This window comes from Schistocerca nitens, chromosome 8, assembly GCF_023898315.1.
Source record: "Schistocerca nitens isolate TAMUIC-IGC-003100 chromosome 8, iqSchNite1.1, whole genome shotgun sequence".
In the NCBI taxonomy this organism is placed as follows: domain Eukaryota; kingdom Metazoa; phylum Arthropoda; class Insecta; order Orthoptera; family Acrididae; genus Schistocerca; species Schistocerca nitens.
In genome coordinates, this window is record NC_064621.1 from 511,276,055 (window position 1) to 511,300,784 (window position 24,730).

General features: G+C 40.7%; 1 protein-coding gene across 1 annotated transcript; it reads right to left on the minus strand.

The window, feature by feature from the left end:
• Positions 1-1,875: 1,875 nt before the first annotated feature.
• Positions 1,876-24,730, minus strand: LOC126199646 (adenylate kinase 9-like). The gene is made up of 4 exons (XM_049936573.1): positions 24,561-24,730; positions 20,119-20,290; positions 17,377-17,527; positions 1,876-2,021 (listed from the first exon to the last, which is right to left on the minus strand). The coding sequence occupies exons 1-4, from the start codon at positions 24,728-24,730 to the stop codon at positions 1,876-1,878; spliced, it is 639 nt and encodes a 212-aa protein (XP_049792530.1).

Sequence of the window (24,730 nt, forward strand, 5' to 3'; positions counted from 1 at the left end):
GAACAGGAGGGTGCCATTCGGGTACTCATGGCTGTGCCACAAATTTGTTTGTATACCTTCCCTTCAAAGCAAAACTAATTGTGGATTAGGGTAAATTTTGGTAAGGTGTATGAGGAATGAGGTAGTGGGTTTGGAGCCTGAAGGACATTGGGAAAGGTAGTATTCAACAGCAATAAGGCCAAAGGCACGAGAGATTTTGGTGTCTAGGGAGCTGGCATTAACAGTGATGAGTACGGATGCAGTAGTTAAAGGAGTGGGGATGATGGAGAGTTGGTGAAGTTGTTGATATCTTTGATGTGGGATGCTAAATTACATGAAATTGGTTGGAGGTGTTGGCCAATGAGGACGAAAATTCTTTCAGATGGGGCACAATAACCATGCACAATGGGGCATCCAGGATTGTTGGGTTTGTGGATTTTGGGGAGCATGTAAAAAGTACATGTGCAAGGTGTCATAGGTGGGAGGAGGAAAGGGATTCAGGGGAGAGATCAAGGGGAGGGCCTAAGGCTTTAAGTGGGGATTGGAAGTTGTGTTGGACTTCTGGGATAGGATCACTCTGACCGTGTTTACAGGTGAAGGAGTCAGGTAATTGGCAGAGGTCTTCCACCAGGTAGTCACTGCGATTCATAAAAGCAGTGGTGGAACCTTTGTCTGCAGTTAGGATGATTAGGTCAGGATTTGTTTTGAGATAGTGTATGGCTATTATTCCTTCTACTGAATGGATGTTGTTCTGAGAAAGGGACCTGAGGAAGTATGGTGAGGCTGAGTTGGATTAAAGAATTCCTGGAAGGTGACTGGCAGCGGGTGGTTGGTAGGAGGGAGGGGGGGGGGGGGGGAGGATCATGGTTGGGTATTGGTATGAACTGGGAGAGGCAGGTTTAATGTTAGACTTAGGTTGGCTTTGGTTGGAGTGGCGCAGACGTGTTTCCATTGCAGGCATTGGGAGGAGGACAGTAGGTCACTGCAATGGAAACTCTGTAACTTTGTAACGCTACACATTCATAGATTGAAACTATGCAAAATAATGTCATTGAAACTATTATCTACACAGATGTGACAGCTAGAGAGGTTTCTCTCATACCCCGTGTATACCAATGATCCCAACGGATTTACTCATTCACTTTATGCTAGTGTAGTAAAAACCAGCTGTGAGAAAGAAAATGAAACCAAACGTTTCACAGCACAGCATTTTCTCCCTTGCAATCAGTTTTAATAGAAAACCTGTACAATGTTATTTAAAAAATCAATCAAGAACTTTGAGACTTTTGCTAATAACATTTCCCCTTTATATGTAAGTATAGATTATCATTTCCTTTGGTAGAAACAAACACATAAATGAGTAGAAGATGAGTTATCTAAAAGATGAGTTATCAACAGTTATGGTAAAACTTAAGTTATTGACGAGAAACAGTGTTTGAAACAGAAGAATCTCAAACCTACACACGGTAGCCAAAGGAAGCTGCTACCACTTGCATGTGCGAGTCATGACTGAAAACAATGAGCATGATAGGGAAAAGTGGAACATAATGAGCTGTGCTCTATTTTAGCTTCAACTTGTGAAATAGTAATAATCCTGAGTTTAGATTGTCTTTTATTATTTTTATACATATTTACAAGTGACAAAAATTTCACTAGTAGTGATATATCGTACTCTTTATTGGATGAGTAATTAGAATAACAAAGGGGAAATTAATGGTGCTTTTACTTCCTCTACCACTTTCTAATGTCACTTAAGAAAGAGGGAAACAAGAAACAGTCATAACTACATAAATTGTAGCAACAGTAAGCATTTTAACATGTATAACTTGTTAGTCAGCAATTCTTCTAGAACACAATGCCTTCTAGAGAAAGGGTGCAACATTATTTCAGAATCAACTATATTGAAATATTCTTCACAGGATATAATTCTAGCATACATGTTTGATGTTCAGGTGACGTAAGTAGTGCACACTTATGTTTGAAGTCCTTCCATCTTTCAGCAAATATCTGCTGCTGTTCCACTGGGGCCTTGCAATTGTTCACTGAAAAAAGATTGAGTCATAAAATATTCAACCTCACATGTGGAAGGTACATTTTAATAGTACAATAAATTCGTTATATTTGATCTTGCTTTAGCAGCAGTAGTAGTTTTTGCATATTCTTACTTCATGTCTGTTGTACTTTACATGGTTTAAGAATTCTGCCACTGAATATAGGCAGTGATCTAATAAGAATGCCCTTAGGAATTTGTGAAACAGAGAAAATGAAAAAATAACTTTAATTTTATGTGACAGACTATTGTACATTTGTATTGCACTATTTGTACTGGAGTTTATAGACTGTTGTCCGTACTGACTGAACATGGAGGGTTTTTTTTGGCCTGGTATTATGTTCGTGTACTTTACATGTTTTATTTATCTCTTTGATATTTTTCCTCACATATTTACAATTTTTTAGAATAAAAAGACTGGGGAGAGGGGGGATGAAAGACTTTTAAAGAGAGAACTACATGAGTCAGTCAGTTTTGCATGGTGCATTGCTCTTACAGCTCTTTTTTGGGTCTGGAAGATTACTGAGCTAGCAGCTTTGCTACCACAGAATATAATTCCATACTGTAGAATACCGTGGAACTGGGCAAGTTATGCAACTCTAACAGTGTGGAAGCTTGCTTTGTGTGCAAGTAAGTGTAGGCTGCAGCATACTTTTTTCATTGTTGTATTCATTTTTGTTATATGTGTCTGCCATCTAAAATAATTTTGATGCCATATGCCTAAAAATTTTATTTCCAGTTAGGGTGTAATTCCACTGGTGTTTATTGTCACAGAAGTGTTGCAGGCCTCCTCCTTCAAGTAGAAACTAAGCACAGTTGTTTTGGAAGTGTTTATTATTAGTTTATTTCCTCCAAACCAGTCATTTAGCTAGTCTGTAGCTTTATTTATGTTTCCTTTTAGCTGTGTTTGTGTTTCCCCTTTAAGAAGTATGCTTGTGTCATCTGCAAGCAAAATATTTAGGTGTGAGTCTATGCTTACACCTACATCATTTATATACAGAAGGAAAAGAATAGGCCCGAGAATGGATCCTTGAGGGACTCCAGTTTTAATTATGCCTGCATCTGAAAAATATGTTCTAGTACTAGCATTTAGTTCATATGTTATTATTACAGTACTCTTTGTTTTCAGCTTGTAAGGTATGAGGAGAACCATTTTAATGCGGAGCCTCTTATGCCATACTTTTGGAGTTTTTCCAACAGGATTGCTCAGATCTAAGAAAATACCAGCAGCATTTTGTTTATTATCCAGTGCTTCTAGATTAATTTCTAAGAAATTATATATGGGACTGGTTGTAGTTGACTGGAATACTCTCTTTCAAATTCTAAAGGCAGCAGGGATAAAATACAGGGAGCAAAAGGCTATTTACAATTTGTACAAAAACCAGATGGCAGTTATAAGAGTCAAGGGGCATGAAAGGGAAGCAGTGGTTGGGCAGGGAGTGAGGCAGGGTTGTCGCCTCTACCCGACGTTATTCAATCTGTATATTGAGGTTCGCCGATGACATTGTAATTCTGTCAGAGACAGCAAAGGACTTGGAAGAGCAGTTGAACGGAATGGACAGTGTCTTGAAAGGAGGATATAAGATGAACATCAACAAAAGGAAAATGAGGATAATGGAATGCAGTCGAATTAAGTCGAGTGATGCTGATGGAATTAGATTAGGAAATGAGACACTTAAAGTAGTAAAGGAGTTTTGCTATTTGGGGAGCAAAATAACTGATGATGATTGAAGTAGAGAAGATATAAAATGTAGACTGGCAATGGCAAGGAAAACGTTTATGAAGAAGAGAAATTTGTTAACATTGAGTATAGATTTAAGTGTCAGGAAGTCATTTCTGAAAGTATTTGTTTGAAGTGTAGCCATGTATGGAAGTGAAACATGGACGATAAATAGTTTGGACAAGAAGAGAATAGAAGCTTTCGAAATGTGTTGCTACAGAAGAATGCTGAAGATTAGATGGGTAGATCACATAACTAATGAGGAGGTATTGAATAGAATTGGAGAGAAGAGGAGTTTGTGGCACAACTTGACAAGAAGAAGGGACCAGTTGGTAGGACATGTTCTGAGGCATCAAGGGATCACCAATTTAGCATTGGAGGGCAGCGTGGCTGGTAAAAATTGTAGAGGGAGACCAAGAGATGAATACACTAAGCAGATTCAGAAGGATGCAGGTTGCAGTAAATACTGAGAGATGAACAAGCTTGCACAGGATAGGGCAGCATGGAGAGCTGGATCAAACCAGTTTCAGAACTGTAGACCACAACAACAACATACAACAACTCTGGTTGTAGATTTATTTTTCTGAAAACCATGTTGGGCATTTCTTATCCAGAAATTCCATTAACCTATTATATGTGATTCTTTCAAATATGTCTGCTTGTGTCTGTATATGTGTGGATGGATATGTGTATGTGTGCGAGTGTATACCCGTCCTTTTTCCTCCTAAGGGTAGTTGCGAGATGCAAAACCTGTTGTCAGGTTGTTGGTGTAATGGTTCAGGGATTCTGGACTGGAGCAGATTCGTTTGCCACGAAGACCTAGGCTGTAGGGAAGGGACCGTTTGATGTGGAATGGGTGGCAGCTGTCATAATGCAGGTACTGTTGCTTGTTGGTGGGTTTGATGTGGACGGACGTGTGAAGCTGGCCATTGGACAGGTGGAGGTCAACGTCAAGGAAAGTGGCATGGGATTTGGAGTAGGACCAGGTGAATCTGATGGAACCAAAGGAGTTGAGGTTGGAGAGGAAATTCTGAAGTTGTTCTTCACTGTGAGTCCAGATCATAAAGATGTCATCAATAAATCTGAATCAAACTTTGGGTTGGCAGGCCTGGGTAACCAAGAAGGCTTCCTCTAAGCGACCCATGAATAGGTTGGCGTATGAGGGGGCCATCCTGGTACCCATGGCTGTTCCCTTTAATTGTTGGTATGTCTGACCTTCAAAAGTGAAGAAGTTGTGGGTCAGGATGAAGCTGGCTAAGGTGATGCCACCACAAAACCACTCCTTTTAATATATTACACGCAGTTTTTTCGAAATTTTCCCGAATTTCTCCGTCCTTTAACGTGTTTTGGCGGCAACACAACCACCTAACCTTTGTGCACATCGTTGTCTACCAACCCAAGTCCAACATAGCCCAGCTGTAACCAACACCTTCTCACCTTTTTTCACACCAGATCTCCAGTTACTTTCCAGTCCACCTTTATCTCTCCCCATATATTTTTATTTTCATTTTCATTTCAGCCTCATGTTACACTTTCCACCTTGTAATACCATGTCACCCTCACAACACCCCCACAACGACCCCATTAAGTTTTATTTACATTCCCTCCGCAAACATGCCTTCGCCCTAGCCAGATTACGCTCCCATATTCTATTTTCTCAGGCTTGTCTGACATTTGGCATTACCCCCAAAGGCCTCACACTTAAAGTTCCCATCTCTGGCTGCAACCCTTCTTTTCATCAGTCCCTATACCAGTTCCAAACTGAACAATCCATTGCCGTCACCCACCTAATCCTTCACCTACACATCAACTCAGCCAATGAACACACCCGTCAACTCCTATCCTTAATAAAAGTCCTTAACCTTTCCTCTCCCACATCCACACCGGCTGTTCAGAGCATCCTCCTACAGGCCAACCGTAAATTAGAACAGCATGCCACCCTCCACCTCAAAAAACTATCCAATCTCCTGGTTTCCCACCTCCGGAAAGGCAACTCACTCACCCTTCACAACCTTTCCAGCAAACCTCAACCTTCTCTCATTGCACGCCAACCCAGTCTCTCCCATCTACTCAATCTCCCACTTCCAGCTCCACTCCCTCCAAAACCCCAAAATTCCAATCAACACAACCTGGAACCACAACACCCTAATTCAGTAGTTAACCTTTCCTCCAAACCTCTCTCCCAATCCGAAACCTCTGTCCTATCCAAAGGCCTCACCTTCAGCCCCACTCCCAGATTCAACCAAACAGCCCTCGTCAAAGATTTACTGTCCTACACTCGTACTCTCTGCTGGAAATATCACTTTGCCATGAAGAAAAATGATCCTAATCCTACTCCTAATGATCCAACTCCCCAAGACACCATCCAAATTGAACCTTGCCTGGAACAGCTCCGTCCTCCGTTGCAGCGGGACCCACCTCCTCTTCCTCAAAATCACCCTCTCCAAACCTTCCAGGAATTTCTGACTTCCAGCCTAGCATCTCAATCCTTCTTAAAAAACCTTGATCCTACTCCCAACATCACCACTGCTGAAGCCCAGGCTATCCGTGATCTGAAGGCTGACCGATCCATTGTCATTCTTCCGGCGGACAAGGGTTCCACGACCGTGGTCCTTGATCGTCAGGAGTATGTGGCTGAGGGACTGCGTCAGCTTTCAGACAACACCACATACAAAGTTTGCCAAGGTAACCCCATTCCCGATGTCCAGGCGGAGCTTCAAGGAATCCTGAGAACCTTAGGCCCCCCGCAAAACCTTTCACCTGACTCCTTCAACCTCCTGACCCCACCGACACCCCGCACCCCTACCTTCTACCTTATTCCTAAAATCCACAAACCCAATCATCCCGGCCGCCCCATTGTAGCTGGTTACCAAGCCCCCATAGAACGGATCTCTGCCTACATAGATCAACACCTTCAACCCATTACATGCAGTCTCCCATCCTTCATCAAAGACACCAACCACTTTCTCGAATGCCTGGAATCCTTACCCAATCTGTTACCCCCGAAAACCAACCTTGTAACCATTGATGCCACTTCCTTATACACAAATATTCCGCACGTCCAGGGCCTCGCTGCGATGGAGCACTTCCTTTCACGCCGATCACCTGCCACCCTACCTAAAACCTCTTTCCTCATCACCTTAGCCAGCTTCATCCTGACCCACAACTTCTTCACTTTTGAAGGCCAGACATACCAACAATTAAAGGGAACAGCCATGGGTACCAGGATGGCCCCCTCATACGCCAACCTATTCAAGGGTCGCTTAGAGGAAGCCTTCTTGGTTACCCAGGCCTGCCAACCCAAGGTTTGGTACAGATTTATTGATGACACCTTCATGATCTGGACTCACAGTGAAGAACAACTTCAGAATTTCCTCTCCAACCTCAACTCCTTTGGTTCCATCAGATTCACCTGGTCCTACTGCAAATCCCATGCCACTTTCCTTGACGTTGACCTCCACCTGTCCAATGGCCAGCTTCACACGTCCGTCCACATCAAACCCACCAACAAGCAACAGTACCTCCATTACGACAGCTGCCACCCATTCCACATCAAACGGTCCCTTCCCTACAGCCTAGGTCTTCGTGGCAAACGAATCTGCTCCAGTCCAGAATCCCTGAACCATTACACCAACAACCTGACAACAGCTTTCGCATCTCGCAACTACCCTCCCGACCTGGTACAGAAGCAAATAACCCGAGCCACTTCCTCATCCCCTCGAACCCAGAATCCCCCACAGAAGAGCCACAAAAGTGCCCCACTTGTGACAGGATACTTTCCGGGACTGGACCAGACTCTGAATGTGGCTCTCCAGCAGGGATACGACTTCCTCAAATCCTGCCCTGAAATGAGATCCATCCTTCATGAAATCCTCCCCACTCCACCAAGAGTGTCTTTCCGCCGTCCACCTAACCTTCGTAACCTGTTAGTTCATCCCTATGAAATCCCCAAACCACCTTCCCTACCCTCTGGCTCCTATCCTTGTAACCGCCCCCGGTGTAAAACCTGTCCCATGCACCCTGCCACCACCACCTACTCCAGTCCTGTGACCCGGAAGGTGTACACGATCAAAGGCAGAGCCACATGTGAAAGCACCCACGTGATTTACCAACTGATCGGCCTACACTGTGATGCATTCTATGTGGGAATGACCAGCAACAAACTGTCCATTCACATGAATGGACACAGGCAGACAGTGTTTGTTGGTAATGAGGATCACCCTGTGGCTAAACATGCCTTGGTGCATGGCCAGCATATCTTGGCACAGTGTTACACCGTCCGGGTTATCTGGATACTTCCCACCAACACCAACCTATCCGAACTCCGGAGATGGGAACTTGCTCTTCAATATATCCTCTCTTCCCGTTACCCACCAGGCCTCAATCTCCTCTAATTTCAAGTTGCCGCCACTCATACCTCACCTGTCATTCAACATCATCTTTGCCTCTTCACTTCCACCTCGACTGACATCTCTGCCCAAACTCTTTGTCTTTAAATATGTCTGCTTGTGTCTGTATATGTGTGGATGGATATGTGTGTGTGTGTGCGAGTGTATACCTGTCCTTTTTTCCCCCTAAGGTAAGTCTTTCCGCTCCCGGGATTGGAATGACTCCTTACCCTCTCCCTTAAAACCCACATCCTTTCGTCTTTCCCTCTCCTTCCCCTCTTTCCTGATGAGGCAACAGTTTGTTGCAAAAGCTTGAATTTTGTGTGTATGTTTGTGTGTCTATCGACCTGCCAGCGCTCTCGTTCGGTAAGTCACATCATCTTTGTTTTTAGATATATTTTTCCCACGTGGAATGTTTCCCTCTATATATATATATATATATATATATATATATATATATATATATATATATATATATATATATATATATGCTTCTGTATATGTCTGCTTGTGTCTGTATATGTGTTGATGGACATGTGTGCGTGTGCGAGTGTATACCCGTCCTTTTTTCCCCCTAAGGTAAGTCTTTCCGCTCCCGGGATTGGAATGACTCCTTACCCTCTCCCTTAAAACCCAAATCCTTTCGTCTTTCCCTCTCTTTCCCTCTTTCCTGATGAGGCAACAGCTTGTTGCGAAAGCTTGAATTTTGTGTGTATGTTTGTGTTTGTTTGTGTGTCTATCGACGTGCCAGCGCTTTCGTTTGGTAAGTCACATCATCTGTGTTTTCAGATATATTTTTCCCATGTGGAATGTTTCCCTCTATATATATATATATATATATATATATATATATATATATATATATATATATATATATATATATATATATATATATATATATTATGATTTCTTCTCATTCCATTCACATATGAAGTGCAGGAAGAATGACTGTTTGAATGCTTCTGTGCATGCAGTAATTATTCTAATCTTATCCTATAATAAGTTTTCTCGGGATAATTTATGTCTATCTTCAAGTAGTGTCCTTTCTACACAGTTCTTACAGAAGGGTGTGAAGTTTAAGTGGACAGGGGAGTGGGGGAGTATCAGGAAGCATTTGACAAATTAAAGGAAGTGCTGACATTGAGTCTGATTCTTGTTTTTCCAGATTTTGAGGAGGAGTTTATTCTGGCATGTGACACATATAATCAGACACTGGGGTGTATTCATAGCCAGTAACTTGAGGGGAAGGAGCATCCTGTGGCCTATGCATCAATATAACAGAATGCAGTAGAAAGGAATCACTTAATGACAAAGAGGTAAATGTGTAGTGTGGTTTATGAGGTTGCATATTTTAAGTGTTATCTCTATGGGCAAAAATTTCATGTGGTAACAGTCCTAAAAACAAAGATGATGTGACTTACCAAATGAAAGTGCTGGCAGGCCGACAGACACACAAACAAACAGAAACATACACACAGAATTCTTTAAATATGTCTGCTTGTGTCTGTATATGTGTGGACGGATATGTGTGTATGTGCGAGTGTATACCCGTCCTTTTTTCCCCCTAAGGTAAGTCTTTCCACTCCCGGGATTGGAATGACTCCTTACCCTCTCCCTTAAAACCCACATCCTTTCGTCTTTCCCTCTCCTTCCCTCTTTCCTGATGAGGCAACAGTTTGTTGTGAAAGCTTGAATTCTGTGTGTATGGTTGTGTTTGTTTGTGTGTCTGTCGACCTGCCAGCACTTTCATTTGGTAAGTCACATCATCTTTGTTTTTATATATATTTAATTGAGGGAAACATTCCACGTGGGAAAAATATATCTAAAAACAAAGGTGATGTGACTTACTGAACGAAAGTGCTGGCAGGTCGATAGACACACAAACAAACACAAACACACACACAAAATTCAAGCTTTCGCAACAAACTGTTGCCTCATCAGGAAAGAGGGAAGGAGAGGGAAAGACGAAAGGATGTGGGTTTTAAGGGAGAGGGTAAGGAGTCATTCCAATCCCGGGAGCGGAAAGACTTACCTTAGGGGGAAAAAAGGATGGGTATACACTCGCACACACACACACACACATATCTATCCACACATATACAGACACAAGCAGACATCTCACAAGCAGACATATTTAAATATAATAAAGTTGTGTAAGCTATAACAAGCAAGAATCAGTATTTTAAACTTACAACAAATATTGATGCTTTTGTAACAAGCAAAACATTAAATTCCCAAAGCAATCCTGAAAATAAATCTACATATACATCTGCATCTATACTCTGCAACAACTGTGAGATGCACAACAGGGGGTACTTCCCATTGTACCAGTTATTATGATTTCTTCTCATTCCATTCACATATGAAGTGCAGGAAGAATGACTGTTTGAATGCTTCTGTGCATGCAGTAATTATTCTAATCTTATCCTATAATAAGTTTTCTCGGGATAATTTATGTCTATCTTCAAGTAGTGTCCTTTCTACACAGTTCTTACAGAAGGGTGTGAAGTTTAAGTGGACAGGGGAGTGGGGGAGTATCAGGAAGCATTTGACAAATTAAAGGAAGTGCTGACATTGAGTCTGATTCTTGTTTTTCCAGATTTTGAGGAGGAGTTTATTCTGGCATGTGACACATATAATCAGACACTGGGGTGTATTCATAGCCAGTAACTTGAGGGGAAGGAGCATCCTGTGGCCTATGCATCAATATAACAGAATGCAGTAGAAAGGAATCACTTAATGACAAAGAGGTAAACGTGTAGTGTGGTTTATGAGGTTGCATATTTTAAGTGTTATCTCTATGGGCAAAAATTTCATGTGGTAACAGTCCTCACCACTTTTAAATGGCTGCTGGAACTGAAATATCCATCTAATAGAATTGCAAGGTAGGCTTTAAGGCTTAGTTAGTTTGACTATGGCGTCTTACACAAGACAGAGAAAAAGCGTGATAATATGGACACACTAAGTAAAAAGGAGGCAATGGTGAAATTCTTGGGTCATGATCCTGCAGCATGGTAGAAAATACAGGATACTTATGGTGATTGTAAGTGGTACTGGACACAGGCACAGTGTAGCACACATGATGGTCTTTTGTGCAGGTAAATGAGGTTAGGATCACAAGTAGTGGTGACAGCAAAGCTAAAGGAGAAAGTATAAGGGAAGTGCATGATGATGTATTGTCTGGTAATAGTGGATGTAGGTAGATGAATAGGAGAGTGCCAGAGAGGTATTGGTGGAAGGGAACAATGAATTATGTAGACCAGTATGAGAGAAGCTATATATAGTGTGTGCAAAGGGGTTATTTGAGCCAGAAGCAGATACAACTGTAGAGATTGCCAGAAACATCAAGCAATTTTCTGTGTTGGAGACTGATATCATGGTACTGTTCAGTTGAACACCAGCAGGGAACATATTCATTCTAATAATAATAGACCATTTTTCATGGTATGTAGAAATGGTAGCCATGCTGAATCAGCAGGCTTGATAGTCATGCAAGTGTTGTTTGAAGTTTGGTGTACTCAAAATGATAATGCTGACCAGGGTACCAATTTTATGTCATTTCTATTGAAAGAACTTTGTTGATTGCTGAAGGTAAAGAAGTTGTGGATGAGCATGCTGCATCTGCAGGCAAATGGGAGGACAGAATGTGTGTTCAGAATGGTTGGTAAGATGCTGGGTTACTATATGAACTCACATCATCAGGACTGGGATGAATATCTGGGGTATGTCATCTGTGCTTACAACCCAAATGTCCACATGAATACCAGGTTGTCTCCAGAAGAGATAGTATAAGGATGGAAAATGCCTTCTCCATTTGATCTGATAAAGGTGGGAAAGGGAAGAAATGGAGAATCAGTGCATGAGTTCATGATAATTGTTCGGGACATGTGGAAGTGAGTGCAAAAAGCAAATGGAAAAGCAGGAGGAGGCAGTGAGATGGATGGTGAGTTTGTCATGATACAGAGTGGGATAATGGGAGATGCTGTTGAGCTCATATATGCCAAAAGGGGAGACCAAGAAATTCATCACCTGGTATCAAGGGTGACATGAGGTAGCAGAAGCCATATCACCTGTCAACATTACACTTCAATTGCCCACTAGTCAACTGTGCACACTGGGCATCTGTGGTTGTTTAATGGATGTGCAGATGGAATTCTGGCTATTTTGGAATGAAAAAAGGGGAAACAGAAAAGGTAGAGCAAAGGGAGAAACAGTAAGATGTGATTGAGCCAGAGCGTGAAGTGCCATATGCGTTGCGATTTAGGTGGTAGTAGGAAGTAGGTGTAATTTTTTTCTATTAGTTAGTAGTGACTGACCATTCCACTCTGTTGTAATTTAGTTATGTGTTTGACTTTATGTGTGTTATAGAGACTACTAGGGGCAGCAGTCTCTTGAAAATGGAGGAAGGGCAAAGGTGATTCCTGTCCTCTGGTTACCAAAAATGGCAACCTTGACCCTGGTGCATCTCGTCATCCTCATCGGGGTGAATGCGGAATGAGCAATGAATGCGATATTAGGGAATTGAACTGTAAAGAAATTGGCAGAGGAGAATAAAGCAATGGAGGCATGGCATGTGACACAAATATAGAGTTTGGAAGGGGTAGTCCTGAACAATACATGGCTACTTTGTAAGTTGGCAGAAAAGGTGGAGAAGTATGCTAAAATATCCGAAGACATCATGAACCAAAATCTAGGAACATTATAGGGATGCTTGGAAGTGCATTATACCAGGACCATGTTGATGAGACTTTTGCAGGTAGTAGCTGACAGTCTGTGGGATGTGCAGGGAGTAGTGACTTGCCTGGAGGAAGCTTTAAATCACACTTTATATGGGCAGCTGAGCACTAATTTGTTTCTACCGGACCGGTACTTGCTGGGATTATATAAAGTGCAGCAATAACTGCCATCAGTGTTAAGTTTGGTAATGGAACCTAGCAAGCAATACCTACCATTTTACTACCACATGGCACTGGCGGAAGTAAAGACTGGCCAAGCACAACAATGGTATTTGGAAACAGATACCTTCGAAGTAGTGAAGCAACTTCAGTCACTTAATAAAGCCAAGTCTAACCTGTCCAGATTCTGTAACAATTCAGTTCCTTTTGGAATCTGCTGATGATATAGCTCTATTTTTAGTAACCATATACAACTACTCACTAGATGAAAGACTAGAATTTGAAGAGGTCACTCCAATCTGTAAGAAAGGAAAGACAGCTAATCTGTTAAATATCCCATGTCACTCATATTGATTTGTAGTAGGATTTATGAACATTTACCGTGTTCCACAATTATGAAATATCTCCAAGGAAATGATCTATGGATGCATAACTAACACAGATTTTGACAATGTTGTTTCCGTAAAACATAACTGGATTTTTTTCTGCCTGAAGTAGTGAGAGCTGTCAACAAGGAACCTGAAGTTGAGTCTATATTTCTAGATTTCCAGAAAACTTTCCTCACAATGATCTTCTAATCAATTTGTGTGAGTATGCAGTATCATCTCATTTGTGTGACTTGATTCAATATTGCCTCTTTAATAAAGTCACAGCTCATAGTAATTGATGGGAAGTCATCTAGTGAAACCAAAGCGATAACTGAGGGTCCCTAAGGAAATGTTTTAGTCTCTCTTCTGTTCTTAATCCATATAGACAGTTTAGGAGAGAATCTGAACAGTCAGATTGTTTGCAGGTCGTTCTGTCATTTACCACATAGTAAAGTCATTAGAAATTCAGAACAAATTGTAAAATGATTTAGATAATGATATCTGCATAGTGTGGACTGTGGCAATGGACCTTATACAATAATCCATACTAGCTGGCCTTAAAACCCCCACCAAAACCAAATGAACCCTGTTTATCTAGTGCTTCCAATCTATCACAAAGAACCTCCTGTCCTACATAAAATATAGTAATCACCTCCTGAAACGTCTAAATCCACTCCTATCTCCCACCGGGAACTCTCTTTGTCATGACTGATGTGCACTTTGCTTTACACAGACATCCCTCATACACTCACCCTCTCAACACTAGAACACTATTTCTGCAGTGGCCAACCGAAAGACTTCCTAAAATCTGATTTATTGTTACCAAAGCCAAATTCATCCTCAGCCATGACTACTTCACTTGTGATGGTTAGACTTCCAAACAATCAGGGGAACTGCTGTGGGAACCAGTGTGATCCTGCCCTATGATAACCTTTTTGTGGGAGGCATTCCTCCAGACTCCGAAGTTGGGCTCTTGGGCTTGGTACGAAGTTATCAGTGACATCTTTGTGGTCTGGACTCATGGTGAAGAAGAACTCCACTTCATGCAACAATGTAACTGCTTTTCTCAACTCATATTCACCTGCTCCTTTTCCAAACTCAGTGCCACACTGAACTCCACCTCACTGAAGCCCACACCCAATCTCAGTCCATATGAAATCAACCAATAAGCAACAATAAACACTTTGACACAATTACCACTTTCACATCATTCATTTCCTTACAGCTTAGGTATCAATGACAAATGCACCTCCTCCACCACCAAATTCCTCAACTCTTACACCAACAACCTCTCCCAGGGGCTCTATTCTGTATCGTTCATACCGATCAGCGCAATGTGTTAGCATCTGTAGTGATGTCATTTTCAGTTCATGACTTCCGTATATTTAAGGAATGAAAGATGAAATTGCTGTGCGTGAAACAACTGACAATGACATATGTATTTTTTATTGTCACAAATAATTCAACATTTTTTTCTGAATATGTAGCAATTTCTGAGTGTGTGGTCAGACAGGAATCTAAGAGCACAACTTAAATTATTGCGAGTGAAACTAGCAGCAACCGTCTTTATACTCTTTATTGTTTCAAGTATAAATTAGCCATTGGATCCTTAACAATAGTAGACAGAGATGAAAGATCCCCACCATAATATTTTTAGACTATGCCACCATATATGAAACATTTAGATTCATCATATGTATGTTATAAACTACAAGGAACTTCAATAGCTGCACTTGCCACACACTCTCAAAAAGGTGTTTTTTAAATTTTGTTTTTAAGAACCAAATCATTGATATATCACATAGGGAAATAGGCTACTTCATCATTTGGGTCTCCAGGAGTGAGTTACAACCACATTCTATGCATCTTCTTATTCTTTGACACTCTCTTAAGGTATTTTTTGGGTTCATGGAGGTATGTTCCGTCTATGCAGCTAATTGAAGACCATAAGCATTTTGTTTCTTTTATTTGTGAAGATGCTTCACAAATAAAAGAAGTGAAATGTGTGTGGCAATAAACAAACTGCCTTCAATTAGTTGCATAGATGGAATGCACCTCCATGAAATATGAAGCAATAAGGAATGACGGAAAACTGAAAAAAATGGCGAATTTTTTGGGTTTTTATATAGATGTCTTTTACAATGTGTTACTACACTCTGTTCCTTACTCATATTCTGAAACATAAAATCCAAAACAAGACGTTGATGTGAATGAGAATAAAATGACATAATGTGACATTTATGACAGTTTATAGAACACAGTCAATATCCTATCATTATCATACATTCATGGAAGCACATGGTCAGCAAAATCTAAACAGTATTACATGCTCTAACCACACTTTTTGGTACTGTGAAGAATAGCTTGACTGTATCGGCTGCTAGACGCTTTGGGTTCATGCCGCTGTGGCGCTGCAGTGCTCATGTGCAGATCTGAGGCAGATTGCTTTTGATTGGTTGGCGCAAGAACTGACAACAGTGTCTCGCTTCCAAAATGCTTACAGAATAATGCTGGAGCTTTCCTTCAGAAACAAGACCATTCGGTGTACTTGCATACTGAACTGATCTGCCAAATGGCGGAAAGATACAGAATAGGGGCCCCGGCCTTCCCTCTTAGTCTTAAGACATTCCTCAGCCCTTATAACTACATTATTTTGAAGAGGCAGTGATTTACAACTTCTAGAAATTTTTGGAATACCATGATTTCCACTAGCTGTATTATCACTGCATTAAACAACCAGTTTTGATTTAAAATGAACCATCATCAGGTATAATGTGACACCATAATGTGATATATGACAGACCAAACACCAAACTTTCTAGACGCGCAATTATCCCCATTTCAAAATCTTCTTTATGAAGCCATCCAGTACTACCCCTCCAGCCTCACTGCCAGACACCAAGTCATGCCCTGGTACCTGGAAAGTTCTCAATGGAGAAAACATTAGGAAAATTGTCTTGAACTAAAAGGAAAGTAAATTATTTTCATCAAAAATAATTTCATATGCTCAGAAAGCATTTTCAGGAGGCTGAAGGGTTATTATCACGATGTCAAAAGTAGATTTACATAACACGTTATGAAGTTAACAAATGTAACCAAATTAATTGTCAGACAGATTACATAGGGACTGGAGGTGTATGTTGTTTATTATATCATAATTTTTATTTAATACGTGAAGTGTCATATAATTCTGAAGCACTCTCAGCAGTCCTTTGGCCGATGTTTGTTTGATGAGTTTTCTGACATTTCACAGACACAAGAGGCTGGCATTGTTGAAGCAATTACTGCTGGGAAACTGAGGGTTGGGGGGGAGGGGGGGGGGGGCAACTCCCCTTGCTACTCGCAATGCTTGTTTGCTGCAGTATGGGAATCCAGGATCTGTTCATCTTGAGGTTTTTTTCTTTCTTGTTGAAGCCATTGTCATGCTTGAGTATTTCTATAGCTTCCTAGAACAAGCTCTTCTCTACAGCAGAGAAGTTATCACTGAAGAGAAGAGCTATCAGACCTGTTCAGTGGCCATGAGATCAATGCCAATCCACCACCAGCAATGGAGGATGGAGCTTTAACAATGCCAGCCATTTGTGCAGATGAAATGTCAGAAAAATCATGAAACATACATCAGCTGAAGAACCTGAGTCAGAAGCCAACAGGAAATTTGTCAACTGGCCACAAAAGTCTTAACAATTTTACTTTTGGCTGTGTTTGAGGGTAGCTTGTTACTGCCGTGAAAGCAAAAGCAGATTGAAGTATGGAATAAGCACTTTTTTTTAAGTGCATAGGACCGGGTAAGAGTTATAGACTGTGCTCTTGCGCTATCTTGCATTCTGCTTGCTTACGTTTATTAACTTTATACTTCCATACTTGAATCTGCTATTGTTTTCATGGCACTAACAGGCTAACCTCAAACTAACTTTTATCTGCCCGTATTCACTTCAAAAAAAGTTATTTTTTATGTATAAGTGAAAATGCCACTTACCTTTAAGGTAGAAACCAATGTACAAAGCAACAGATGTAGCTGGATTCATAAAAGGATATTTTGGGCGCAGAGATCCAACAGAAATAATACACTGACTGACAATGTCTGCTGCAAACTGTTGCAGGAAACCAAGAATTGGGAACAACTGGACCTATAATTACAAAGTTTATTTTGAAGTAAGTGTGTGGCATATTTTTACAATTTTGTAATTATAATTTAGGTGATATTTGTGCAAAGGGAGACAGTGATTTCATTGTTTAATGGGAAAATAATGTTAATCACACAGTCCATTCAGTAGCACTGCCATACATCCATATAAACTAGCTCACCAGTACAGTAAAATAACTGCCAATTGCAGATACATGCAAATTTGCACAAAATTAAAATTTTGCTTTAAGAAAAGGAGTGAAAGTTAGGCTTTGTTTGCTGAAAAAGTGTAGGGAGTGGGTTTTATTAAGTTACATCAATTAAGGCAAAGGTAATGATTACAGCAGTACACTAATATTTTCTGACAATTACTGACACTTTAACTGCAGAAAAATCTTAGTGCATATGAGATATGAAAATTAGTGTCATTGATGTATGTCAAATTAAATTTCATATCCTGCACTTCTACAGCCAATGCAGTCAACTGTCCTTGTGTAACACACAGTAGATTATTACCAAAGTCCAAATGTCAACATAATTCTATTGAGATATTGTGCCCTTCCTTAATATATTTGTTTGAGATATGGTTCACGTTTTTCTTGAAGGCAAAACTGCACACCTTTTTATCAAAAGCTATTTTATTGCAGGAAAAACACCTGAAAGATAGCTGAGTTATATGAACACATTCATGTAAACAATGATATAAATAAAATAGAAAGAAACATTCCACATGGGAAAAAATATATTAAAAACAAAGATTCCATGACTTACCAAACGGGAAAGCGCTGGTAGATAGACACAATAAAAAAACACACAAACACACACACACAATTTCAAGCTTAGAGGGAAGGAGAGGGAAAGACAAAAGGATGTGGGTTTTAAGGGAGAGGGTAAGGAGTCATTCCAATCACGGGAGTGGAAAGACTTACCTTAGGGGGAAAAAAGGACGGGTATACACTTGCACACACACACATATCCATCCACACATATACAGACACAAGCAGACTCTTTGCCTTTAAATATGTCTGCTTGTGTCTGTATATGTGTGGATGGATATGTGTGTGTGTGCAAGTGTATACCCGTCCTTTTTTCCCCCTAAGGTAAGTCTTTCCACTCCCGTGATTGGAATGACTCCTTACCCTCTCCCTTAAAACCCACATCCTTTCGTCTTTCCCTCTCCTCCCCTCTTTCCTGATGAAGCAACCGTTGGTTGCGAAAGCTTGAAATTTTGTGTGTGTGTTTGTGTGTTTTTTTATTGTGTCTATCTACCAGCGCTTTCCTGTTTGGTAAGTCATGGAATCTTTGTTTTTAATACATTCATGTAACAGACATACAATGCAAATATTACACAAAACCCTATTGCAGAGGACACATCTTTCCTTCTGAATTATATTCTTGAACACTACGTACACACTGATGTGTTTCTCAGTGCAAACATATTATTACCTATTAATTTACTAACCAGTTTGTTTCATGCATGGATGAAAATTTAGTCATAACATTCCAAGTATCATCATTGGCTTTATCCACACTATATAACAGTGACTACTGTTACAGAAGGAAATCATTCCTATAAGATCGGTAGTTGGATGTACCAGTGCAACATCATATTAAATGATGGAATATTTGAAATAAATATGTTAATCCTGCCTCTGTTAAACTTCTGACTTTACCACAGAAAATTAATTTCCAGGATGCAGATATTATGACCAGCTTAATTAGGGGTTTTGCAAGCCCCAATTTTTGAATCACTGGAGCTAAAATGTGTGAAATTTTGATGAGTGTTCTTCTCAACTATAAGTATTCTCCTACATCAAATAATTTTCTGTTTGATGATGATATTCTGATGCAAAATGAACAAATCTAATAATTTTGCTTTCTATTGGACATGGATAACAAATTTGTGCAATAGATGCAATGGGCAAAAAAAAGTTCAAGATTTCTTCATACACCTAAACTCTATCTACTATAACAAAAATATTGTAATAGCACAAAAAAAAGAAGGCTAGCTAGTTTCATTATTGTGGCAGTAAAGAAATCAGTATACAGAGTGCTGGGTCTACGCTTATATGCAACAGTCTCTATCTCCATATCTGAAGTTGTCTTTTTTTGTTACACAGAAATGACAATCTAAGGATTTAAGGTCCATGGAACTAAGAGGATGTGACAGAAGGTGGGCATTGCCAAAAAATACTGCATGTGAAAATAATTTTATAAAAGTATGGGTGATCAGTTCAACAAATCAAATATGCATTTCACCAAAGAATGTCCATATTTCTGTAATAGATTAAGATCATGCACAAAAATACAAAAGACACCTATCTGCACTGTAATGCACTGTCTCTGAGAATATGAGTATTCTTTTAGAGAAATGTGGCCCAAACTAATTCAGTCCCTTCAGAAAAGTAAAGCACCTACTTTACAATGTTAAAGATGATTAAGACCTATGTTCAATATATTTTGTGCTAATTTAGCATGTTGCATTTGGAACAAATTAATATAACACTAGAGGAAAACAACAAGAAACATTATAAACTATTAAAATTATATAAAATTTCGTCTATGTCACTAAATCTAAATGGACCACTACATTACCTGTTTTGCCTGTATATCTGGATTATTTAGTTTTATTGAGTGCATTTCCTCACTGATATATTTCTGTGGTTGTCTCATGAATGTACGTAAGTATTCTTCAGTGGCAAGTAAAAATGTTCTGTCTTTATATTCAACAGCCAAATGAGGCTGTCCTTTAACAAGCACTCTATGCCTTGAAAGCAAAACAAAGTTGGATTATTGTAGCATTCACCTAACTTTTATCTGATGTTTACACACTAATTTATGGTCTAGAGAGTATGTCATAACTTTGGGGTCAAAATTTTACTGATGGTAGAAGATCTAAAATTTGAGATGAGGAACTAATTATTGAAGATGAATCTTTGGTTTTTCTTTTACATAGACAACTTTCACCTTAAGCTCACAGCAACTAGTGAAAGTGATGACTGACAGTTTCAGTGTATTGTCTCGAAGGAAAATTCATACAACTAACTAGTGCCTATTGCACAATGATTATATAGGCATGACCACCACATAACTGGCTGAGTATAGGAATGGGCATAGAAGAACTGTCTACCTTGAGAACATACAGTGCCCAGTAGCTCAAAATGCTCTACAGCATATCTCAAGTTGTCTGAGTGCTCGCTACAACATATGTGCTATTCAGATCCCCCACTTGATACTAATTTTCCTTAAGTCTAGAGATGGAAACCTGCCCTTCTACACACCCTTGCATGCCAACACCCTCCTGGGATTAATATCCATTAAACACATCCCCCTCCCTTTTTCATATATATCTACTTTATTGTGACTCTCTCTCTCTCTTTCCTAATTGTGCTATTCATTTCTGTTCCCCCTAACTTACCTTTACTTCTAACAGTGGAAGCTTGAGGTTGGAATATCAACAATATAAGGAAAAGGATAGAGTGCTACTCACCATAAAGATGACACATTGAGTTGCAGACAGGCACAACAAAAAGACTGCTACAATTTAGCTTTCAGCTAGAGCATTTCTTAAGAAAAGAAAACACACACATATTCGTTCACATAAGCAAGCATGCCTCTCAGACACATGCCCACCCACCATCTCTGACAAATTGGACTGGAATGCAACTGAGACATCGAATGGAAGCAGCAATCTTGAGCAGTCAGGGAAAGGGAAGGGTAGCAGTGTGCAGGAGGAGAAAGAGATGAATGCTGTCTGGCAGTGTGCAGGGACTAGATGGAAGCATGATGACTGCCAGGCACGGTGCCAGGAGTCTGCGGGGCAGGGAGGGGGGACATGGTGTGGAGAAGCATAAGACCAGGGAAGGGGAAAGACAGGTGGGTGCAGTGGTAGAGGATGGCAGACAATGAGGGTGAGGGGACATGAATGGGGAGGAGGTGATAGGACAGAGGGGGCAGTAACAATTGGATGTGGGGTATGGGGACAGTAGATTACCTTAGGTTGTGGCCATGATAATTTCAGGTTCAAGGAATGTGTTGTAAGGATATTTCTATCTGCACAGTTCAGAAAAGTTAGTGGTGGAGGGGAGGATGCAGATAGCCCAAATTGTGAAGAAGCCATCGTAATAAAGCATATTATGCTAAGCTGCATATTGTACCACAAAGTGGTGAACTTTGCTATTGGCCACTGTTTGGCAGTGGCTTCATACTGGCGGACAGCTGCTTGGTAGTCATACCATTATAAAAAGCTGTGCAACGATTAGAGGAGAGCTGGTGTACATTGATCAGCCAGAACATTATGACCATCTACCTAATAGCCAATATGTCCACCTTTGGCTTGGATAATACGAGTGATGCGTTGTGTCATGGAAGCCCTGAGGCCTCAGTAGATTGCTGGAAGGAGTTGGCACCTCATCTGCATGCACAAGTCACCTAATTCCTGTAAATTCTAGGCAGGGGGCAGGGGGGGAGGGGGGTCGCAATGAGCTCTGATGCCACATTCAATCCTTCAATCACATCCAAGATGCTTTCAATCGGATTCAGATCTGGCAAGTTGGGGGCCAGCACATTAACTGGAACTTGCCACTGTGTTCCTTGAACCACTCAATCACATTTCTGGCCTTGTCACGTGGCACATCATCTTGTTGAAAAATGCCACTGCCATCAAGAAACATGATTGTCATGAAGGGGTGTATGTGGTCTCCAACCAATGAATGGTACTCATTGGCTGTTGTGGTACCTCACATGAGCTTCACTGGACCCACTGATGCCCACACGAATGTTCCCCAGAGCATATTGGAGTCACCACCAGCTTGTCTCTGTCCCACAGTACAGTTGTCAAGGAGCTGTTCCCCTTGAATATGATGGAATCATCAGACCATGCACTGCTCTGCTACTGCACCAATGGTCATGTGCCCATTTCAGTCATAGTTGCCGATATCATGGTATTAACATTGGCACAAGCATGAGTCATTGGCAGCAGAGGCCCATCATCAGGGGTGTTTGGTGCACTGTGTGTTCAGTCATACTTGTACTCTTTAAGTCTAAGTTAGTTCCAACACAGTTCATCATCTGTCCTGTTTTACCAGTCTGGTCAGACTCATATAGACTGTGTACCTTCCCCATTCTATACACAGACAACACACTCACTGATACTATGTGCACCGCACAAGTGTCTGACTAGCAGTCATTCCTCACCAGGTGATGCTGCTATTACCTGGTTGGGTTTTTATTTATAGTAGGTTGGTCATCATAATGATCTGGCTGGGCAGTATATGACATGGCTTTCACAGGTGGCATGGCCACTGATGGGGTAGAACAGTCCTGTGGCAGGAATGGAATAGAAAGTGTGGCACGAGGGATGGCATGCCCATGGTCTTCCTGTTATCGAACACTACCTTCCCCAACATCCTCCAGAATCCAAACCCATTACCTCATTCCTTATACAACTTACTAACTTTGTCCTAACACACAACTACTTCTCCTTTGAAGAGAAGCTATGCAAACAAATCTGCAGCACGGCTATGGACACCGACATGGCACTCTCCTGTGCCAACCTGTTTATGGGCCATCTAGAGAAAACCTTCATATCCTTCTGAAACCCCAAATCCCTGGTCTGGTTCAGGTTCGTTGATGATAACTTCATGATCTGGGCTCAGCACCACCCTATCCTCATTCTTCACAATCTCCCAAGCGTTTCACTTGCTTCTTCTCAACCCAGCATGCCACCATCCTACACGTTGACCTCCTCCTCTCTGAAGGCTCCATCCATGCCTCTGTCCAAATTAAACCCACCAACCACCAACATTACCTGCGTTTCAACAGGTGTCATCCCTTCCACACCAAAAAATCCCTCCCACACAGCTTGGATGGCATATTTAAAGTGGCAAGAACTCCCAGACCTAGGCTGCAAACAGATCTTCAGTGCCATTCCCTACATACCACCAATCTTACCAAAAACCTCAAGAACCAGCTGCAAAGGAGCGCCCCCTATGTCATCCAGTAACACACCAGACTAGGACAAGTGAACCACATCCCTTGTCAGGGCTTTAATTACCTATCAGCACATCCTGAAATGAGTGACATCCTACCCAAGATCCTTCCCACCCCTCCTAAAGTGGTGTTCCATTGACCACCCAACCTCAACATCATCCTAGTTCATTTCTGTACCACTCCCAATCCAAAACCCTTTCCACAGAGATCATATCACTGTGAAAGACCCAGGTGCAATACTTTCCCAGCACACTCACCTGGCACTTCTGATTCCAGTTCTGTTACAGGCTTATCCTACCCCATCAGAGACCAGGCCACCTGCAAAAGCAGCCATGTCCTATACCAGCTCTGCTGCAGTCATTGCAGAGCTTTTTGTGTTGGTGTGACTACCAACAAGCTGTTGACCAGGATGAATGACCACTGCCAAACTGTGGTGAAGAGCAAAGTTGGCCACCCTGTGGCACAATATGCAGATGAGCATAACATGCTTGATTTCAACGGTTGCTTCACAATGTAGTAATGCAAGGGGTACCAAATTTGTTATAAAAGTCAGTACATTACTCAATGGACAATATTTTTCAGTACAGGTATTTCATTAATTCCAAGCAAGGGTCAGTTCGTGATGTCAACGTCTAGACACAAGTTGACTGTAATCTGAATCCATTTTAGCAAACTAATAATTTCTCTTAGGCGATAAAATTTTAATACAAGTTCTTGAAGTTTATTCAGAATTGGAAATGTTTAAGTAGTAATTACATGCCATGATTTATTTGTTTAATAAAAAGGTATTTTGAATTTTATATGCATAAAAAAGTGTGAATTTATGTGTGGCTTTTACTCTGAGATGAGTTGTCACTTAGAGTGATAAAAGTGTGTGTGTACAGTTTGCTGACCTATGTGGTGAATTTTATTTTGTGATATTGACCCGATTGGAGAGTAAATCCAGTTTCATTTAAACTTTACATGAGATAGACACATCACGTTATTACAAATGAGTAATTTAGCCATTAGAAAAAACTGAAACCTTCATGCTTGATTTGAAATACGTTACATGCCAGTGCATGATAGAGCTGTCCAGTAAATAGCATACAATAGTTGTAAATGCATTTGGACTTAATGCACAAAGTTGGAAATTAATTTTGAGACAAGTGCTGATTTTGACAAAATGAACCAAAAGTTTATTTAAAATATCAAGGTCCAATTTTAATTCAGACAT

Coding starts and splice junctions, on each gene's coding strand:
- LOC126199646 (XM_049936573.1), bottom strand. CDS start 24,730: ATGTCTGAATTAAAATTGGACCTTGATATTTTAAATAAACTTTTGGTT. Junction 20,291..24,560: donor ATCATGCACTGGCATGTAAC/GTATTTCAAATC, acceptor TTTGCTTTCAAG/GCATAGAGTGCTTGTTAAAG. Junction 17,528..20,118: donor CAGATATACAGGCAAAACAG/GTAATGTAGTGG, acceptor TTGTAATTATAG/GTCCAGTTGTTCCCAATTCT.